This window comes from Epinephelus moara, chromosome 21 (genome assembly GCF_006386435.1).
Source record: "Epinephelus moara isolate mb chromosome 21, YSFRI_EMoa_1.0, whole genome shotgun sequence".
NCBI lineage: Eukaryota > Metazoa > Chordata > Actinopteri > Perciformes > Serranidae > Epinephelus > Epinephelus moara.
In genome coordinates this window covers 19,381,421-19,402,537 of record NC_065526.1, presented here as the reverse complement: position 1 = coordinate 19,402,537, position 21,117 = coordinate 19,381,421, and the positions used below count along the sequence as shown (strand labels likewise).

Genomic DNA, 21,117 nt, shown 5'->3' with positions numbered 1-21,117 from the left:
ACATGACCATGGGTATGTATGTAACTTGAAATAACTCAATGTAATGTTGACTTTTAGTGTCACATGGGACATGAACAGTGGTCTCAAGGTCCAGCTTTTGTTTTACTTATCTATCCACCCCAACTCACTCCCTATGTGGACTTTGTTGCTCTTTATACTGTGTCACCTGACTTCCTGCTTTGCTCAAGTCAGTATTACTACAGTCACTAGAGGTCGCTGTCTACACTAAATGTAAGTATTCGTTGTAAGAAGCTGCTTGTACAAATGACCTACGGTGTTGTTTTTAAGGGGAGGACTGTCTTCTAAAAACACATCTTGTATTCTCAGGTTTATTTTGGCAGCTACGTGTTGCTCTACAGTATGAGGTCGTCCCATTCATAGTCCATCTTGCCTTGTCACAAAGTAACTGTACTACACTTAAAACCAAATGTAGGTGAAGAAATCCTTCATAACCTTTACAGATTGCCTGTCTAAAGAAGCAGTATATTGGCTCCAGTAAACTGCTACTTTTATCATTTCCCCTCCATTTTACTGTAATGTTTCTGTTTACTGGTTTTGAAGTCGAGACCGCCTCGGGGTTGTAGTAGAATATTCTGTTTTCCTCGTCCAGAGAATCACACAAAGGCTGCTTTTAATGTGTCTGTGTGTGTGTCTTAGCTTATTTCACAGGCACACCAAGTACTCTGTTTAACTGCCTTTCAAATATTAATTTTAATAAAAGTGCTGGTGAATGAACAGATGTGTTTTTCCGCAGGTTCTCTCTGGTGCCGGGGCTGCACCCTGACTGGATGCTCATGTTGTTCTTTGCTCACACTCATCTGACTGTGACTGTGACTCTGGGCCTGCTGCTTATTCCAAAGGTAACACTCCATACCTGCAATTCATGAACCATGTCGGGTATTAGTTCCCTGGGCTGTCAGTCAGCGGCTGGAAGTCACTGAGAAGATTTACTCAAGAGTTGCACTGATTTACTTGTACTTTACTAAAGTATATCCAATTTATCTTGACCCTTAGGCTGAAAACCACTGGGCAAAACTACCTAACTGTACAAAAGTACAGGCTCCATCTCAACCAGCTGCATCAGTTAAATGCTACTTAAACATGAATGCATCAGTATTAACTACCTAATAGTGTAATACACAATAATATATCAGGCATAAGGGACATTTTACTGCTTCCTTTAATTTTAAGTATATTTTGTTGATAATGCTTATGTACTTTCACTCAAGTAAGTGTACATGTAGTACTTTTACTTGTAGTGGAGTATTTTTACATTGTTCTAATGGTACTTAAGTAAAGGATCTGAATTACACTTAAATAACAGGCAAATTCTAGGGCTCTACCACCAAAGTCCTCTGTGTTTTTTATGGAAATCATGTGTGCCTAAACTCTGCAAGTGTGCAATAAGACATTTTTTGCTATCGCATTAAATTTATCTTGTAGAGAAATTAATTATTTTCATTAAAAAGAGTGATTGAATTTAGGCAAACAAACATCTATTCTATGCTGTTGCATAGACCACAGTTCAAGACCAGTAACTGGTTGTCTTTTAGTGAGTCATTGCTGTGTTTCCAGCAGATTTTTAGCCACCAAATATGGTTGTTTTTTAACGACCTGTCGCTGTTTTTCCACGGAGCATAGTGCCATGAAAAGCATTTGTATTAACTGAGACATCGATGCATTTCCTGCTGGGATAGTGCCACAAAAAGCAATTGTTTTTTATTAAAACTTTGCCGTGTATCCTGTTGGTATGGTGCCATGAAAACTGGTAGTTTTTAACAAGACATCGCTGCTTTTCCTGCCGAAATAGTGCCACAAAAAGGGGTTGTTTTTCTTTACCAAGACATTGCTGCCTTTCCAGCCAGAAGAGTGCCACGACGAGTGGTTGTTTTTTACAGAGCTGTGTTGTGTTTCCTGCCTGGATAGTGCCTCAAAAAGCAGCAAGCTTTTACTGACACATTGCCACGTTTCCTGCCGGGATAGTGCCATGAAATGCGATTGTTTTTTACTGAGACATCACTATATTTCCAGCTGGTATAGTGCCATGGATATTGTTTTTTTTTTTTACCAAGACGTCGCTGCTTTTCCTGCCGGAATAGTGCCACGACGAGTGATTGTTTTCTAACTGAGACATTGCCGCATTTCTTGCTGGTATAGTGCCATGAAAATTGGTTATGTTTTACCCAGACATTGCTGTTTTTTCAGCCGGAACAGTGCCATAAAAAGTGGTTGTTTTTTACCAAGCTCCACTGTGTCTCTTGCCTTGATAGTACCATGAAACTCTTTTTTTTTTACCTAGAGATTGCTGCCTGTCCTGCCGGGATAGTACCTCAACAAGAAGCTGTTTTTTACCTAGACATTGCTGTGTTTCCTGCTGGGACAGTACCATGAAAACTGATTGTTTTTTACAAAGATTTTCCACATTTCTTGCTGCGATTGTGCCACCAAAAGTGGATATTTTAAGTCAAAACATGATCTTTTCCTAACCATAACCAAACGTAAAGTTTCAGCGTATTCACTGCACAATAACATATAAAGGAAACATATCTGTGGTTTGCAGAGGCTTACAATGCCAACATTTACTCTGGCGATTGAGCTTCATGGAGGTTACCTTGAGTACAGAGAGACTTTCATAATGGCCACTGCTGTACTGTAGCCTGTGCAGAGAGAGGTCCATTAATCATCTTAAGTTCATTTGATATTAGCGATGTAGAACACACACAGATGCACACAGGCACATTTGCTACCATTACCTTAAACTCGTTCAAACTGGGTTAGTGGTTACTGTAATTTAGCTAAGCGCTCCCGCGGGTATCTTTATGTGCAATCTCTCAAGTCTGATGGAAAACATTTAATTCTCCTGCTGTGAGAGAAATGCAATACACCATCAGCGCTCTCCGTTCCTTCATTCTTTCTTAATTAGGCACCTCAGAAGTGCGAGTCAGTCGAGTACACTGGGATAATTAAGCACAATGGGAGGATGTTAATCTCACACAGCGTCTGTTCCTGAATCTGGGCTAAATATTTGCTTTCTCTGTGTTCTCACATTTGTTATTTAAGCAAAGCTAAATAATATGGCCATGAAAAGTCAAAATCACTTCTCAGTTTAATGTGTTATTGTATTAATACAACCTCAACTCACCTTTTGTTTCTCTCCAAGGAGGAGATTAGTGTCGGCGAAAACTGAGCTGCATAAATTTAAATTTGTTTTACACAGTTTGGGTAACAGTCGAAACAATCGCAAGAAACATTTATGTGAGAATAGCATATATTTGAATGTATTAACTCAGCTTTTACCAGTGATTTCAGATCCTTTAAGGAAGAGATGAAAACATTATACCTGTTTATACTGCTGGGTTTGACCTTGTTTGCTCCAACAGTCAACAGATGGAGAATGAAGGACAATTGACATTGGAATTAAACATGCATTAGGTGGTAATTATTCAATGCAGCAATCAATAATATAGAAAAATATAAATCTCCTAGACTGTCCGTGTTCTGCAAATTATTTTTTTCTGGCAGTCATTTCTTTAAGTTTAAAAACTCACTCACTTAAAAATTCACTACTTAAGATATATATCAGTAAATATTTTGCTGCAGGAAAAGGTTTTTGACCTCCAGCCCACCTCCAGTGACCCCTTTAGCCAACATATTTATTCTGTCATATAATAAATCTAATCACAGGCGTCCTATTGGCCATAGTAATACTGTTTGAGAAACTACATTTCCAATTTTACATCTTTTTCTCACCCTTCCAGCAGGCGCGGTGATGCCATTCTGTAACCTTTGCTCTCCATCTGTCTTAGTTCCTGTCCAAAGGGACTCAGGCCAGGGATGACATTGCCACCGAGGCCTATGAGGAGGAGCTGGACATGGGGAGGTCTGGCTCTTACCTCAACAGCAGCATTACCTCCGCCTGGAGCGAGCACAGCTTGGACCCTGAGGACATACGGGTAAAGTAGCATTTAGAATCACGGCAAATAGGTTCAGGTTATTCAAATGCTGCAGTACATTTACAGTTTCTGTCCTCGTTTAGGATGAGTTGAAAAAGCTGTACGCCCAGCTGGAAGTCTACAAACGCAAGAAGATGCTCGCCAACAACCCTCACCTCCAAAAGAAGCGCAACTCCAAGAAAGGTCTGGGACGCTCCCTGATGAAACGGATAACAGAGATTCCAGAGACCATGCACATACACCGGCAGTGCAGCCGTGAGGACGGCAGCGAACACGGCAGCAACCGCAGCACCTTGAGGAGAAACCCTTTTGAACCGAGCCACCACGGTAAAATCGTGATTCTACTCATTTTATTTATTTAATTATTTGAAGGATAGTCCCTTAAGATGAATCATCTTGTTTTCGAGGGAGTCCTTAACATGTATACAGACAAAACAAGACAAAACATTGCAACAGCATTGCATTACATTACAGGACATACAAGAATCAAACAGAACAATACAACAAAACAGTACATTACAAGACAATAACAAACACACAATACTTTCTTGGCCCAACCGTTCCCTGTCCCCCCCAGTCCATCTAGATTCATAAATATACATGAATGGTATTATATCCATCATATTATATACCCATCATCATATACAGTACATTCATCGTCAGGAAGATGTCATTTATCCATAGTTCACCACAGATATTTATCAATATTTGTCAGAAACATAAACAGGGTTTTTGTAAATGAATAAAGAGGGATTTCTTGAAGAGATGAAAAGAGGTGATAGATTTTAAAAAAATAGGCAAAGTATTCCAGTCTGACGGAGCTTTAAATTGAAAGGAAAATCGACCGATTTCCTTCTGGATTCTCGGAACAAAGAAAAAACAACTGTCAGTATGGCGTAAATAATGCTGTGAGCTATATGGGATCAAATATTGTTTTAAGTACGGGGGGTAATTATAATAAATACATTTGAAAATAAATTGCAGCCAATGAAACTGTCTTCTGGACTCAGGTGTTAACCAATTTAGGGAATGATACATAGTGCAATGATGAGTTCTGAACGGACATCTTAGAATAAATCTGCAAAGGTTGTTGTAATTGACTCTAATAGAGGATAAGTTGGTTTCTCAAGTATTCTGATATACAATATCTGCATAATCGAGTATAGGGAGAATAAGCTGTGTAACAATCTTTTTCCTAATCTGTAGAGTGAAGCAGTTTATTGAGCAATACAGTAAACCCAAGCTGCAGTTTATTTTCTTAATAACTGAGTCAATATGTATTTTAAAGGTAAGTTGAGAATCAAGCTAGACACCAAGATATTTGAATTGATCTATTTCCTCAAGAGGAGTACCATCGGGATAGTTAATGGATAGTTTACCAGAATGTAAAAGTTTCTGTCTAGTACCGAATAACATATTATAGGACTTCCTCTTATTAAGTAGGAGTTTGTTGGATGAAAACCATTTTTGAATGGAATCAAAATTAGACTGTAATATTGACTGGATTTGAGAAATATTAGATCCAGAGGTGTTAATAACTGTATCATCAGCATAAAGATGAATTTGACAGTCAGAGCAAGCTCGTGGTAAGTCATTGATAAAGATGCTGAACAATAGTGGACCTAAGGAGGAGCCTTGGGGGATACCGTTTTCCATTAACATACAGTCTGACTGTGTGCCATAAAGAGAAACACATTGGTATCTGTGTTGAAAGTAGGAATTGAACCAGAGCAATGAGCTTTCACAAAGTCCTATGACATGAAGCTTATCGAGGAGGAGATAGTGGTCAACCATGTCGAAAGCCTTAGTAAGGTCTATAAATATTGCACCTGTGAGCATATTGTTATCTGAAGAGGATGTTATATCATTAGTGAATTTAATTATCTGATCAGAGTGACAGCAGCAGCATGAATGTTAAGATCATTTATCACTGAGTTTCAGTTTTGAAACACAGTATTTTTAAAAACAGATGGCTGACTTGTTAGATGACTTACGGCGTTCTGATTGGGCCCAAAAACTCAAGCTTGACCCTGCATGAACCCATCTCTGTCCAGTTTCTGTCCAAGCCCAGCCCGAGTCCAAACCATGGCAGCCGTTTTGGGCCCGAGCCTAATTAAAAGCCGAAATTGCTACTGTGAAAAAAGATATTATTCATTAATTCATTCATTATCTGTAATATCTTATCCTGGTACAGGGTTGCGTGGGGCTGGAGCCTATCCCAGCTGACACTGGGCGAGAGTCGGGGTACACCCTGGACAGATTGCCAGACTATCACAGGGTTGACACACAGACACAGACAACCATTCGTGCTCTCAATCACACCACTGTGCAATCAAGAGACACCTGACATCTTTTCTTGCACCACTTCTCCATCTTCTGTTCCTTATTTTAATAGTATGTCATCTCGTGCACAACAGGTTTGGCAAAGTGACTGCACTCCACAATGCATCTAGTGCAACTTCCATCACTTTCCATTTCTCAATTGCAGTCCCCCTTTTTTCTCTCTCTTTCCCTCTTGATTCAATCCATAAAAATGCCTGCCATTTACACACAAGAACTTACACTTTCAGAAAAAAAGCACGGGTAAATTGGCGAGAATCTGACCCAATTCAAGCTCAGGGGAATAATAAAAAATTACAGCCCAGTCGGGCTCGGGCAGAGAATCAGAACTCTAGTTGGGTGCAACCCAATCGCCACAATAAATGTTGGCATTGTACATTTCTGCAAACCCCTGATACATTACAGTTGTGCATTATTATGCAGTAAATATGTTGAAACTTAAAATTTCAACAACACTGTGGTTCACATGTAGTTATTTTTAGGCACAAAAACCACTTGTTTATAGTTAGGAAAAGATCATGTTTGGCCTTAAAATACCTGTACAAACTGTGGTGAGTTACAAAAAAAACAGCGTGTAGTGTAAACGCTGCACAACGCTGTTGGAAATCAGAAACGTCAGATAGGTCCGACTATTGGTGTTTAACTATATATCTTTAAACTTTAGTCACGGCTAAAAAATGAAAACAGAAATAGTCAAGTTTGCCAATTTCACATATCTCCGCAATTCAAAACCCTTGCTATTTGTCTACCTGAAAGTGATTGTTGTTGTTGTTAGCTTGACGTCACGGTGATCCAGTCTACAGCCACCTATAGTCGTTGGTTTTGAACACTAACATTCTGATTATTTTGCAGGTTTGTTAACCATGTTACACATAGTGTTGTTTGTCTTGTTAGCATGCTCACATTTGCTAATTAGCACTAAACGCAAAGTACACCTAAAGCTGGTGGAAATGGTTTTGCAGATATTTGGCCATAAAGCAAAATACTGAACACTTAAAGCTTCGTGACTATAAATGTCAGCCCAAAATGTTATGACAGTCAATCCAATAGTTGTTGAGATATTTCAGTCTGAACCGACGTGCCAGAATGACTGATGGGCTGAAATTGCCATCCTCAGAGTCACACAGCTAATGTGTCTAAAAGTGAATAAACTTGTAAATTATATGTAATTATAATATGACAGGAAAATAAGTTGCATCAGTTAAAGTATTACACTTTGATGTTATCTCGTTGCTTTAATCGTTCTTCAGGCAAACCTCGGGATGATTCCCTGAAGAACAAAGTCATGGGCTTGAAGAAGTCTCTCAGCTATGACCACGTTTGTGACCAGGACGAGGAGACCAAGAGCCAAACTGGCTCGACTGCAGGAGACAAAACAACTCCTGTTGGCAGTGGAGGGGAAGGATCTCTTCTGGGTTCCCTGATTGGCCGGAAGCATACTAAGAAGCAGCTGGAGCCAGCTGCGACCCCACCGAGACTTGAACCAGCTGAGTCCACCGAGTCTGTCCCGCTGTTCTGGAAATCAGCCAGCGCTCACAATTTAACGCACGAGAAGAAACCCGTCCACCTGCGGACCTCCATCATGCAGAAGTCTCTGAGTGTGATTGCGAGTGCCAAGGAGAAGATGCCAGGACTGACCAACAAGACGCAGAGCGTGGAGGACGCCAGTAAGAAGGGTGTGAAGGGACAGGAGGAGAGGATGCTGTCTGAGGTGGATGAGACGCCTGAGCATTACCCCAAGATGATCATCAGCCAGTCAGTTGAGTACTCAAAGACACCCATGAAGATGGGGATCATGAAACAACAGGTACGCTTTTACATATTTATATTTCAAATGATGAATGCATTAACACGTTCATTATCTTCAGTAGTTTGATCAATTAGTCCAGACTAGGGGTGGGCGATACATTGATTATACTTAATATATCACAGCTTATTCCATGTTGGATGTATAAAGTAAAGTATCAACTGTCATTTCTTTTGAGCCACCAGCATGAGACACGCTTTGATCTTTATGGATCTCTCCCTCTCACAGACACAAAGAAAAAAAGACTCACAAACATGAAACATCACATGCACTCCACCACCTATCCAGACCACCCTCTCCTGGGGGATAGTGTGTGAGCAGGCAAGGCCTGTGTTATGTACCTGCAGGGCTCCAGACTGTGACAATCACATTTTGTAACCATGGAGCACCAGTGCAACTTGCAAATATTATTAATTGATGTCTAAACTAGAGAGCCATTAGTTTGTTTTCTGCTCACAATAAATAAATTCTCATGTTTCACAGTGCTGCTGTAAAGATTTAACTCTCCACTAACAATTTAGTCACATTTTGCAACCATGGAGCACCAGTGCAACTTGCAAATATTATTATCTGAAGTTGAGAGCTGTTAGTTTGTATTCTGCTCACAGTGAATAAATTCTAATGTTTAATGGATCTTTTAATGGACATTTAATGCCCCAAGGATGGAGGAAATAGTCACATAACATGGCCAGCTTACTTAGTGTAAAACTCCATCATATAGGCCGGCAGTCCAAAAATGTATCCAAGGCAGTAGTTAAAAAGTCTTTTTTGATTCATGGATAAACCAACATGTTTGAACTACAAAGTCTTCATCAGGGTATAAAATGCATTGGGTACAGGTGAGCAATATAAAAATTAAATCAGAGATCAAGTAACACAGGTAACATGATACATTGGTATAACCCACGTGAAAACAAAACACTTGAAAGAAATAAAAATTAGGTAAATATTACTATGAGTGACTGACACATCCAGTAACAAAAAAGAGGGTTAATCCTAAATAAAAAGAAAGAAAACATCAGTGAAATAAAATAAGTATTAATATATTCTGTGACAAACCTGGCATTAAGGGTCCAAAAGTGAAAAATATGCAATATAATTTAAGGGAAATATGACAAAAATACATATATAATAGTGTGGGCAGACGACCACCTAACAGCACACCTAAAGTTTGAATATCCACAAAGAGTTTAACACATGTGACTAGTATAAGGACATGACAGTAGGAATAAAGTTAAGCCTAAAACTCAAAGGCAGAAAAACTTTATGGGCTCACAGGGGATCACCCTTCATGACATACTTACAAAGGCATGTCAACACTTAAAAGAGGGCGTATAAAAATACTTATAAAGGTTCACCCTCACTAAAGGTAGTTCAAAAGCATCACAACAATAATATCAGATACTGAGAGGAAGGTGTGATAATAATAGCTTCTTACATAAAAGTACTTTGTATAAGTCTTTATAACAGTTATTTATCTTTATTTTAACAGTAGCTTACTTACTTTGCAGTACTTTAACTTTATTATAGCACTTCTTTGTTTAACTTTATTGTAACACTACTTTATTTAACTTTATTTTAACACTATTTAACTTTGTTGTAGCACTACTTTATTTAACAAAATTATAACAATACTGTGTGTAACTTTATTCTTACACTATTTCTTAACTTTAATGTAACAATACTTTACCATTATTGTAACACTATTTGATTTGAACTTTTGTAACACTACTTTTTAACAGTACTTTGTTTAATTTTATTGTAACGGTACTTTAACTTTATTTTAATAGTACTTTATGTAACATTTTTATAACACTACTTCATTTAACTTTATCATAATAGTACTTTGTGTAACTTTATTATAACACTTCTTTAGTTAACTTAATTATAATTCCATTTAACTTTATTTTAACAGTACTTTATTTAATTTTATTGTCGTAGTACTTTATTTAACTTTATTTTAATGTTACTTTATTTCAATTTACTGTACTACAACAGTACTTTAACTTCATTATAAAAGTACCATTTTAACCTTATTATTACTTTTATATTTATAAACTTTATTGTAGCAGTACTTTCTTTAATGTTCTTGTAATTTATATTATGTAGTTTATTTAGTAGTGATGGTTGTACTTCAGAATTATGGCTTTCTTCTCCGGTGTGAGCTTACATTTGAAATACTAGTTCTTAATTAAAATCTTAACTAAAGCTCCAGTTAATAGCTTTTTCTGGAACTGTTACAGTTCCATCTCAGTGGATGAAGACTCTCATAGACAGAGTAAAACATCTTATTAGTCAGGACGAGGATGAGAGATTGAAGTTAGTAAAGACAAGGAGTGTATAATGATCCTGCCCAGATTTTAGACTAGAGCTGATGGTGATAAATTAAAAGGGACTCCCATAAGCATCCCATTAAGACTTCCTCGTGTGCCTGAGCTGTCGGAACGTCTCACCTTCGAGTTTTTGGCCCGGCTGATTTTTTTGGTCACTGGACAACAGCGAAACAAGCTGTAAATACTGTCATTAATGCAATGCAGGAACAGAATCTTGATTTATACTTGATCAGTGCTGCCTAGTTTGACAGTCTGACCACAGTTCATGAGCAGGTCTGATTGATTGTTTGCGTAATTCTTGTGGAAGCCATTAGGCACACTGTGAGGAAGCAGAGGAGCATGTTTTTCTTTTACACATTATCTGCCTCATGTACAACTGTCGGGATATAGTGACAGTCATACAAACTTACTCTTTGTCATATTTGCTTAAAAAGCTGCCGACTGTAGCTTTAACACAGCAGTTGACTTGCTGGCCTCATATTTTATTGTTTGATTTTACAGGTGAGTGGCAGTCAGCCATCCATTTGCTCCGAGACTGGTAGGAACCTTTACGACGTGTCTGAGGTTTGTCCCTGGGAGATGGAAGAACCTCAGACTCCCTCTGAAGCAAAGACCCAGAAACATGTTTCCATTGCTCCTGGAGAAACCACCACAGGCCGGAGAGGCAGCAGCAGCTCTGGAATCAGCAAAGGCAGCCGGTCCCAGCAGAGGCAGAAAGCAGGGCAGTCCCCTTCCAACAGACGCCGCTCCAAAGACAAAGGAGGAGAAAGAGAAGACGCCAGGGAGACACGGAAATCTCGGCCACCCAGGTCACCCCTCCCTCTCAAGCCAGACGTCTGTCCCTGGGAGTTTGATGAGCAGCCCATGCTAGGAGGAGATTCAGATTCCATCTCCCCAGACAGGATCAGGCGTAAGAAAAGTGTCACGCCCACTGATGGGAAACCCAAGGGGCTCCACTCAGACCACTCCAAGTCCACGGGCAGCCTTCTGCAGCCTCCCTCCCTGATGGTGGAGATCTGCCCATGGGATTACAACAGCCCACCTTCGCCTAAGCAGGAGAAGTCGTGCAACAGCCCCACCACACACAAGAAGAAACGGAAAGGCTCCTGCTCGTCCAACCACAAAGCCGAGAAGGAGAAAGCGAGGGAGAAAAGCAAAGAGAGGCGGAGCTCCTCCAGCAAGCCGGCGTCAGAGAGGAGACGCGTCAGCCAGTCTTCGGAGTGCAGCGGGCCGGTTTCTGAGCGGCGAAGGAGCTCCACCAGAGACCCAGAGGTGATGGAGACAAGGAGGGCGGAGGTTTTCTCCCGGGAGATGGAGCCCTCACACACCAGCTTTGCTCAGACTAAAAAATCACCAGAGAAGAAGAAAGAGAGCTCTTTGAGCACTAGTTACAAACCTGCAGTCATCAGCGGGGCGAAGGTGGCTGACGTTTGCCCCTGGGACTTTCAGGAGCAAGACTCTGGGGGGAGGGCGTGATGACTGGTGTGAGGATTGTACTCTTTTTGTATTCACAGACTGACAGCACAGAGGACGACTGAACGATAACGATGTAACACTGCGTTTGATAAGAGTGTTTTTCTCAAGGTGACAAAAGATTTTGCAAAGAGAACATTTATCCTGCTGTCCACTGATGCAATCCAAACTATTTGCTAAATAGAAAACATCTTGTTGTTACATTGCAGTGAATGCAACCTTGAAGTCACTCTAGAGGAGTTTTTAGTCTGCACTTTTGCTTGCACATTTGTCAAACTTACATTGTACGTATGTTTTATCACGTTGAATACATCAAGGTAATTTAAAAATGAATCATACCTGTATTTACCAGCAGATCAGACAATCATTTGTCACAAACACAGTAAGACTTCGAGGAGAGTTGAGTCAATTTCTGGTTTTGCCAATTTGGTCTGGTGTATGAGTTTAAACTGGTTTGATTTTGTGTGAGCTGAACCGGCATTTGTCATAATGAGACGTAAAACGTAGCGTATATCAGCAAAATCCAGCTTGTATCTAATAGTAATAAACAATGCCAAGGTTATTAACATAATATTACGTTTATAAACGCAATGACAAAGCCACTAGTGTCTGACAGGCTGACAGCCGAGCACTGCAAATTCGAAGGAGATCAAATTTCATTAGAGGTGGGAGGGGGGTAAGCAGCACATGTTGTGTTTGTTTACTAAAAAGTTAATGTAATTTTTGGGGTGATGAGACGAGACATGGTAGAGTTGGTCTCTCAAGAGAACTAAAACTGCACTGAAATGCCTGATTTCACAGCAGCTTTTTCGAACAAATTGCAATGAATGTTGCAATGTTCAAAGCTGGTTTTTTGCAATGACATTGCAGGGGCAAGTGAAAATTGCAAAAATAGTTGTGATGCTGTCTGGGATTCGGAGCCTATTATTCAGAGCATTCAGTGTTTCCCACAGAATTAGAATCTAAAATGCAGAATTCACTCAGTACGTTTACATGCAGCTTGAGAAAATCGAATTATTGGCTTAGTCCGACTGAGATCGGACTTTTAAATGCATGTAAACAGCTTAAGGTCCTGACACACCAAGCCGACGGTCGGCCATCGACCAAAGTCGGGCTGTCAGTGAGCGTCTGTCACCCTAGTTTTTGCAGTGTGTCCCACACCGTCGGCACTTCTGCGTCACCGTAGGCGGCTTTTCGGCCGATGGAGCATGTTGAACCGGCGGCGGAGCTTGTCGGTGAGAGAGATCACTCTGATTGGCTGTTCAGGTTTTATTTCCTCGGCCCTGTAGTGAGTGAATCTGCCTGTAGTGAAACCAGGGCTAACCGGTGCTTCCTCCACAGGCTCAACTTCACCCGCTGCTTCTTCCCACTTTAACCTGAATAACAAACTGGAGCTAGCTGGGAGCGGCTAGCGGAGGAAAGCACAGCCAGTTAGCCTCCGCTACCCTTCCAGCTAGCCCCGGCTCTCTATTTGGATCCAACCGGAGCACCGAGCCCTGGTTTGTTATTCAGGTTAAAGTGGGAAGAAGCAGCGGGTTTATCGGGCAGCTGAGTGAAGTGGAGCCTGTGGAGGAAACACCGGGACCGTCTGAATGTAATAGAGGTGCTGCGGTGCTGGGCTGCACAGATAGGAAACCCCTCGGCTGACAGGATGTACCACTCTCTCACGCAGGCGCAGAACGTACATGCTACTCGGCTGTCGGATGTAGTCCATGTAGTGTGTTCAAATGCAACTGACACAGGGCGACATGAGGCGACGTGAGGCTTTCGTCGCCGCTAGTTCTTTGATGTCAGTTTGGTGTGTTCGCACCTTAAGTCTGACTGAAATTGGAATATCCGTACAGTGTTTCCCACAGGACAGGAATCTATTTGTGGTGGTGTGTGTGTGTGGGGGGAGGGGGTTATTGAAAATATTTTTCAATACTCATCTGTGTGAAGGAGTGAACATCCAACGTCAGAGTTAATTACTAACGAGCAGAACCTTACGGCCGGGCTCCACCGGCTGCAAATGTAAGCGTCACGTCAGCGTAGCGTCGCGGCGTATTCATTTGGGCTCCACTTACTGCGTACGTAGAGAAGCCAGCGGGGTTGTTTACCGTTTGCCGAGCCGAGAGGCTGCATGAAATGTTAAAGCATTTCCCACTTAAGTTATTACATATATTTGAGTTATCTACAAGTTTACTGTACTGTTTGTCATCTAGGCCTACTCGCTTTCAAATGTCCGCCACGGACATTTACACAATGTCTCGGATAAACATGGGTAAATGCGTGAAAAAAAATCATCACATATCACCTCTGATAATGGTTTATTCATTTAAAAACACATTGTGCTCATTTAGCACACTATTTCATGTAGTTTGTATCTGCTGGAGGGTCGCGTAGGGGAGCGTAGCGCGACAAAAATAGAAGAGCCGCGTAAAAATAGAGAGACGGGGCCGGTGGAGCCGGTGGAGCCGCTGTAATTGATTAACGGGGGCGAGCTGCTACAGGACTTGCGCTGCAGTTAACACTACTAACAGCGTGAGTTAATGTCTCTGCACATGTTGAGCTTCCAGCTTTGTTAATACAGACACAGGCTAATATAACATGATGAGTTAGAGTTGTTCGGACCACTTTTGGACTTGTTTGCCCACATATTTGTACCGAGAGGTCTTTGGATCCGTTCTGCTACTACGTCTGCTTCTTCTTCTTCTGGCGGACCAGTTTCGTTAAGTGCGTCTTTACGATGCATACCGCCACCTATTGCACCAGAATTGTAACGACAAGCTACATTCACAGACAGTGAGTCCCATTATAATGTGTTTATGAGCGAGGTCGAACAGGTAGCGCCAAAAGCATAAAAATCTATATGTGGCGGAGATAATTTATTCGTGGTACACCGCCACAGATAAATGAATGTATGGGAAACACTGCCGTAGCTCGACTAACACCTAGATAATTTGATCGAAAATGGAACTATTGCTGCATGTATCCACTTAGTCCGACTGGAGTCGGACTCTGCGTTCTGTTCATGCACCACTTTTTCTTTCGCGGACTTTCACCCAGAAGAAGAAGGAGATGACGTAGCAGCAGTGGATCATATAGCAGCGCAGTAACTCCCGGAAAAACAAACAAACACCATAGCGACCGAGAAGCAGAAGACGCACTTCCAGGCGGACGAGGAAACTACATTCATGGGCCGCCATCTTCATTCGTCATTAGTTCCCTTTTCAGGTCAACCGGAACTAGTTCAATACGCACTATATCAAAAAGGACACAGCGCAGCCTATCGAGGCGGAGTCAGACGTACTTGGTCAGAAATTCGATTTTCTTTTCTCTTCTGCATGTATACTCAGACAAGATGAGGAGACATGCTATGAGCTTAGCTCAACTACTGTGTGCATGTAAATGTACTGACAGTGATTAGCTGAATTTGCGTTGATTGTTGCGATCTCAACATTTGAGCTGAACTTTTGTCTGACTTGCCTTGAATGCACCACAATGGAAGAGGAACTGCTAATTCAGCTAAGTTAAGGAATTGTCTAAATGATAAGTTCTTATTTTACTACAAAAAGCAAAACTGTCTATATTGTAAGTCATGTTCAGTAAATATTACAATACCAAAGGTGTGTTACCCGGTTACTTCGTTACAAACATAGGAAGATAGCAACTCACCCATCTTTTAAGTGGCTATGTCTCCAGTGATCTTGAGTGCACAGCTGATATCCTGTGTTGTTTGTTTACATGACGTAAGTGCGTATTTATCTGATTCAGTGTGGACAAAGAGCTCCAATGTTACATGATGCAACGCGATAGTCAGACGCTCCTGAGCTGTAAGAACGCAGTGTCATTATGTTCAACGCGGAAGTGGCTGCCAAGTCAAGTGCAACACCAGATAAATTCGATATACCGGTCCGGTCCATCATTCTGGCTTTAAATCAAACCGTTTTGGACATTTTTACACCGGCCCAACCCCGTGCTTTGAGCTTACTGAATATTGATGTGTGTCTTCCCTGTTACGCCGATGATATTCTACGTTACACAGTAAGCCAGCTGAGAATTACTGCATCAGATGCAGATGATGAAAACAAGCAGGCGGCAGGGAAACAAGACCTAAGGAAAAATGGGATATGAGCTCTGAGAAGCAGGACCAAAGCCCCAGACACAGCTGGGATGCCTTAGCTTGAGGCCAAATGCATAATTCATGGAACGAAAATGATCTGTTTGATTAGTGAAACATGGGAAAAACAAAGGATTGTAGAAATGCTTCATTTCAAAAATGAAAATTATATGTTTCAGTACAAACACTCAATATACAGGATGTATTTTTCTTTCTTTTTTTTTAAAAAAAAAAGGCCATCGCATGTGGCAGCCTATCGAGCATCCAAAATGTTCATTGGTAACTTGTACTCAAATATGACAGTGGAACTTTTGATGTTGTTGCTTCTGGTATTTGTCTCCTTATGTACCACATGATGCTTTTGAAATTATGTGCATTGCTATCAATAATGTACAAACACATTTCAGATGGCTTGCAGTTACAGTTGCGCAGTACTAAAATATCCATGAGGCTCTCCCTTCTGTTGATATTTATTTACCGTTAACTCGACATTCATGCCCTGGATGTCCCGTCTCAAAGGGGCTGCAGTGTTTCCACATGTCTAAAATAATGTGATGAAATCTTTCAAGGACCCAAAGCGAGCCTGACGAGGGTGGATGATGTGAATAATGCATTTTTTTCTGTCACTTAGTCGCCCATTTTACATCTGCTTGAATGCACCTTCTGTCAAATATTTGCACATATTCAATCGCTAAAACCACGACTGTGCATGACCAAAGCTTTTCATTGCCACTTTCTCGCTAACAGACGATGAGTAATTTACCATTTCAACATCATCTCCAACAACAACAGTCTGCCTTCCTGTCCTGTGATCAGCCACCCACCAGCGACACCTAATGAAACGCAGTCACACACGGTAGTCAGTTCAGCTTCATTACGGCTGTGTGTGCATGACAGTGACAATACAGGAGTAATGTTACACTCAGATTCACCAGGAGGCATAAGAAATTATTTATCAAATTTTTAAAGGGTAACTTTGGTGTTTTTTAACCTGGACACTATTTTTCCATGTTTTTGTGTCCAAGTGACAAATGGAGACAATTTCCGAAACTGGTCCAGTATTGAGGAGACTGCAGCATCACTTTACGTCCACTAAAGGTGTTTGTTTTTGCCACTGACAGGCTCAGATTGTTGTTCTAAGTGTCTGACAACATTATGGAAAGGATCCCTACAGAGATAAACCTTTTTGTTAAAAAGTGAGATCCTTTTTGTTTAAGCCAAAACAGCCCCCAAATTGCCATCGTCACACCCACCAGACTTCATTTAGATAAACAGTAATTGTATTATTGTAAAACACACTTCATTCAAAGTCGACAGAAGCAAACTAAAACTCACAAAAGCCACCTTGATTCATCTTTACACTGTTTAAACAGTCACAACTCTGGTATGGTTGAAATAAACCCTTAATTCACTCAGTTAAGGCTGATTTATAGTTGTACGTGGGCTCTACACAGAGCATAAGCCTGTGTTGCTCTGCAATTACACCTCCAAAACACTAGCTGGCAGTTGGGTTTCTGTGCCTCCGTGTTGAGTGTCTGTGAAGTCCAGCAAATCAAATCAAATAAAATCATATGTATCTATAAAGGACGCTTAAAAAACAACCAGAGTTGACCAAAGTGCTCAACAATACAATAAAACAAGTCAAATAACAATAACAATGAAAGGCCTTAGAAAATGTGTTGGTCCTCAGCTTAGATATAAACTTGTCTACAGAGGGGGAGGTTTTCCAAAGCTTTGGGGCGGCTACTGCAAAGTTTGACTGATTCAACAAACACACATAAAACTTGGCTTCATAGCAACAATAAAAAACAAAATTACAATAACTCACAAGGTAAACAGCCATGCTGATGTTTTTAGCATAGGCTCTTGACATTACATTGCATGAATTAGCCTAGCAGCTAGTGGAGTTGTCTTCTACTCATATGAAGCCAGGAACAACAGCAACATTTAACAATGTAACGTTACAAAATTCGTCTCTTCAGAAGGTGTCAGTTGAGGTGGTTCAGGCATTTAATCAGGATGCCTTCTGGGTGCCTCCTGTTAGAGGTGTCCCTCAGGAAGAGCTGGAAAGCATTCTTGGGGACATTTGGGGTGCTTTGCTTGCCCTGCTGCGTGACCCGGCCTCTGATAAGCAGATGAAAATGGATATGAAATGCTCTCGTTTATGACTCAAAAAGTTCCCCAACAAATTATTTGTCTTACTTGACATGTTTTCCCCATAAATACAACAGCGTTTGCGTAAGTTATTAGCAAAAGCCTATGACATTTCCCATTTCAGAAATTAGCTTAGCAGTTAGTGGACTTTCCTTTAGGCTAACCATATGAAGACTTTAAATGCTATTTTGTGGGGGTGTTTACGGAGGCCCCGGGGTCCAGATTTCTCCGTAGTCATGAGTTCAAGGTCCACATAGTTTAATACATTCGGTGTCATACTTCCATTTGGCCATGTCGTTGAGCTAGTTGCAGTCTGTCAAGTAACTGTCTGTTAGTCACTCACTCTACAGCAGGAAACGGCGCTTCAAAATAAAAGCTCTGTGCCAGAAATTCACTTTACTGAAAAATAAAGTGTATTTTTCACAGACTTGACACGTTTGTAAGTCACTTGTGGTCCATTCAAAATGGACCTGCGCCCCACTTTTGGACCGCAACTCACAAGTTGGGAACCACTGATGTAGTATGTGTCAATGCAGAGCCTGCGCTGTAGGTATGGTGATGATTCAGAGCAGAACTATAAACCGCGCTTTAGATGGGGAGGTATGTTGCCTCTGTACATGCTAACATTACTGTTTATTTAAAAGGAGTCTGGGGTGTTTGGCGATGCGACTTCAGGGCTGTTTCTGGTTAAAGAAAAGGATCTTACACTTAATAAAGGGGTCTATCTCTGTAGGGATCCTTTCCATAATGTTATCAGACACTTGAAACAACAATCTGAGCCTGTCAGTGGCAAAAACACTTTTCATGGGCGTATATTGCCGGTGCACAGATGCCCTGAGTGGTTACATTGCAGCCTGTTCAGCAGCACTCTCTCTCGATACTGGACCAGTTTTTAAAACTGTCCCATCGTTACAGAAGAAACGACAAGACACAAAAAAAGTCCAGGTTGAAAAATACTGAAGTTTCCCTTTAAAGAGGACTTAGGAGCACATGGGATATATCAAATATAGATGTCAGATGTTGTCATGTATTTATCAGGAACTTTCTGTGTAAAATAATAATTCAGAAAATCTATAAAGGCTTGATGAATAAACATGACCCACCACTCTAACGTTCACACGGTTTTCTCTATCAGATGGTTTTAGGCTGTATGAAATGGAATGTTGTAACTTGCCCACTAAATGTATTTTATGCTTGTTATACTGTGAAAGTGTTGCTCCAAACTGTTGTAGCATCCACACGGGAGTATTTATATTGTACATCCATATTGTGTTGCATGTACATACAGTAAATACTCTGTTCTCAATTCTGGATTAAATCTTTCTATAAAACCCCAGTTTGCTTTTAGGACTGCACATTCATTTAATTCAATGTTCAATGTTTGTTTGTTTGAAGGTTTTAAATGCTGACATTTACATGAGAAATGTAAATAACCAAAACAGAGCCAAAACATGCAACGTTACGACCAACTTAAAGAAATATTCATGTCTTCTATAATAGAAAGCACCTGATTCTGTGTTCTTTTAACTCTAAAACACCTGCTTGTTTCTACCACACTTCCAATTTAGTTAAACATATTTTAATTCTCTGTAAATTCTGATGTAGCAGACATTCAGCTGTCTGTACAACACTGCCACCATGTGGAGAATCAGACTCTTCATGTCCACATTAGACAGTGTTGGAAGGTAAGTAAGTATATTTACTCACAAACTTTATGTGAGGTATTTGTACTTGTATTTTATGCTACTTTATACTTTTACTCCCTAACATGTCAGAGGGAAATATTGCACTGTAAAACCCAACTACTAGTTTGGCTACTTTTCAGATTCAAAAGAGAATAGAAGTTAAATAAAAACATTAAAGTTGTAAAGGACTTTGACAAATTAAAGACATTTACAGCATAAATTGATGCAAAAAAAGCACAAATCAGTGCATAGAAAATGACAAGCTTGCAGGAAATGACATGTTTTTCCTAGAAACACCCCTGATAGGTATTCAATCCACCAGTTTCCAACATGGAAGATACGACCCACACTACAGATTGCCAGAGCTTCACCACAGGGGGGGTTGCAGGGCCCTCTGGATTTTAAATGCTGTAAGAAAACTTTTTATTTTAAAAAAAAAAAGGAGAAAACTAAATGAAATTTATGTTATTTACAATATGAACTTAAACATTATATTACAGACAGAAAATTGTACTAAAAGTTCCTTAAAACAGTAAAATGTCATGATCTGCCCTGGTCTCCACCTGAGGTCATGTTTTTTCCTTTGTGTGATTCTTCTATGATTCATTCATGCTTAGTGTTTCCTGTTTTATTTTGTTACTCACACCTCCTCGTTTCACTTCCTGCCTTTGTGTTTTCCCGCCCTTTTTGATTGTCATCCCCGCCCTGATTAGTTTCACCTGTCCCTCATTAGTTCTGCAGTCAACTCACCTGTTCTCACTCCTCCAGTGGAGCTTTTTCACAGCACATTTCACATTTTGACTTATTGTAGCAGGAAAATCACAGGTGAAACTGGACACATTAATGATGGCTCAGCTCCATTACGTGTCCCAGTAAACTATTCCAGTGAGCCAGCATGGACAATACCAGAGCTTCCTCTGAGTGACATGTCATTAATATTATTAAATACACCAGTGCTTCTCCTACCATAACAAAATGTCTGCAGTGAAAAGGTCTGTTAGTGTTCTCCTACTTATACCTGCCCAGTTCCTTTGTTCTTTATCAGTTTGGGGTTCTGATTTGGGGACTGTAAGCATTTTGGAAATCAATCTTTAAATTCTTCCAGCTGCTTCATTTGTTGTCTGCGAGGTACTCCAAGCCTGCTACCTGCTCCCCAGGACCTGACAGAAAACTCATCTCCAATGCAGTCCTTAATCACAAGAAATAATCTGCTCAAAATTCATCTCAATTCATCTCACTTGGTCTGCAACGTTGTTTGAGTGGGTGGAACATG

The 21,117-nt window shown here is 40.6% G+C and overlaps 1 protein-coding gene across 1 annotated transcript in view; it reads left to right on the top strand.

The window, feature by feature from the left end:
- The window catches only part of LOC126382784 (probable G-protein coupled receptor 158), a 130,294-nt gene extending 118,327 nt beyond the window's left edge, over positions 1-11,967 (top strand). Inside the window, exons 9-13 of the mRNA XM_050032856.1 lie at positions 755-860; positions 3,807-3,953; positions 4,037-4,280; positions 7,544-8,100; positions 10,935-11,967. Coding sequence (XP_049888813.1) covers positions 755-860; positions 3,807-3,953; positions 4,037-4,280; positions 7,544-8,100; positions 10,935-11,909 — 2,029 coding nt within the window. The 3' untranslated portion in view covers positions 11,910-11,967. The remainder of the gene's footprint in view (positions 1-754; positions 861-3,806; positions 3,954-4,036; positions 4,281-7,543; positions 8,101-10,934) is intronic.
- The last annotated feature ends 9,150 nt before the right edge of the window (positions 11,968-21,117 follow it).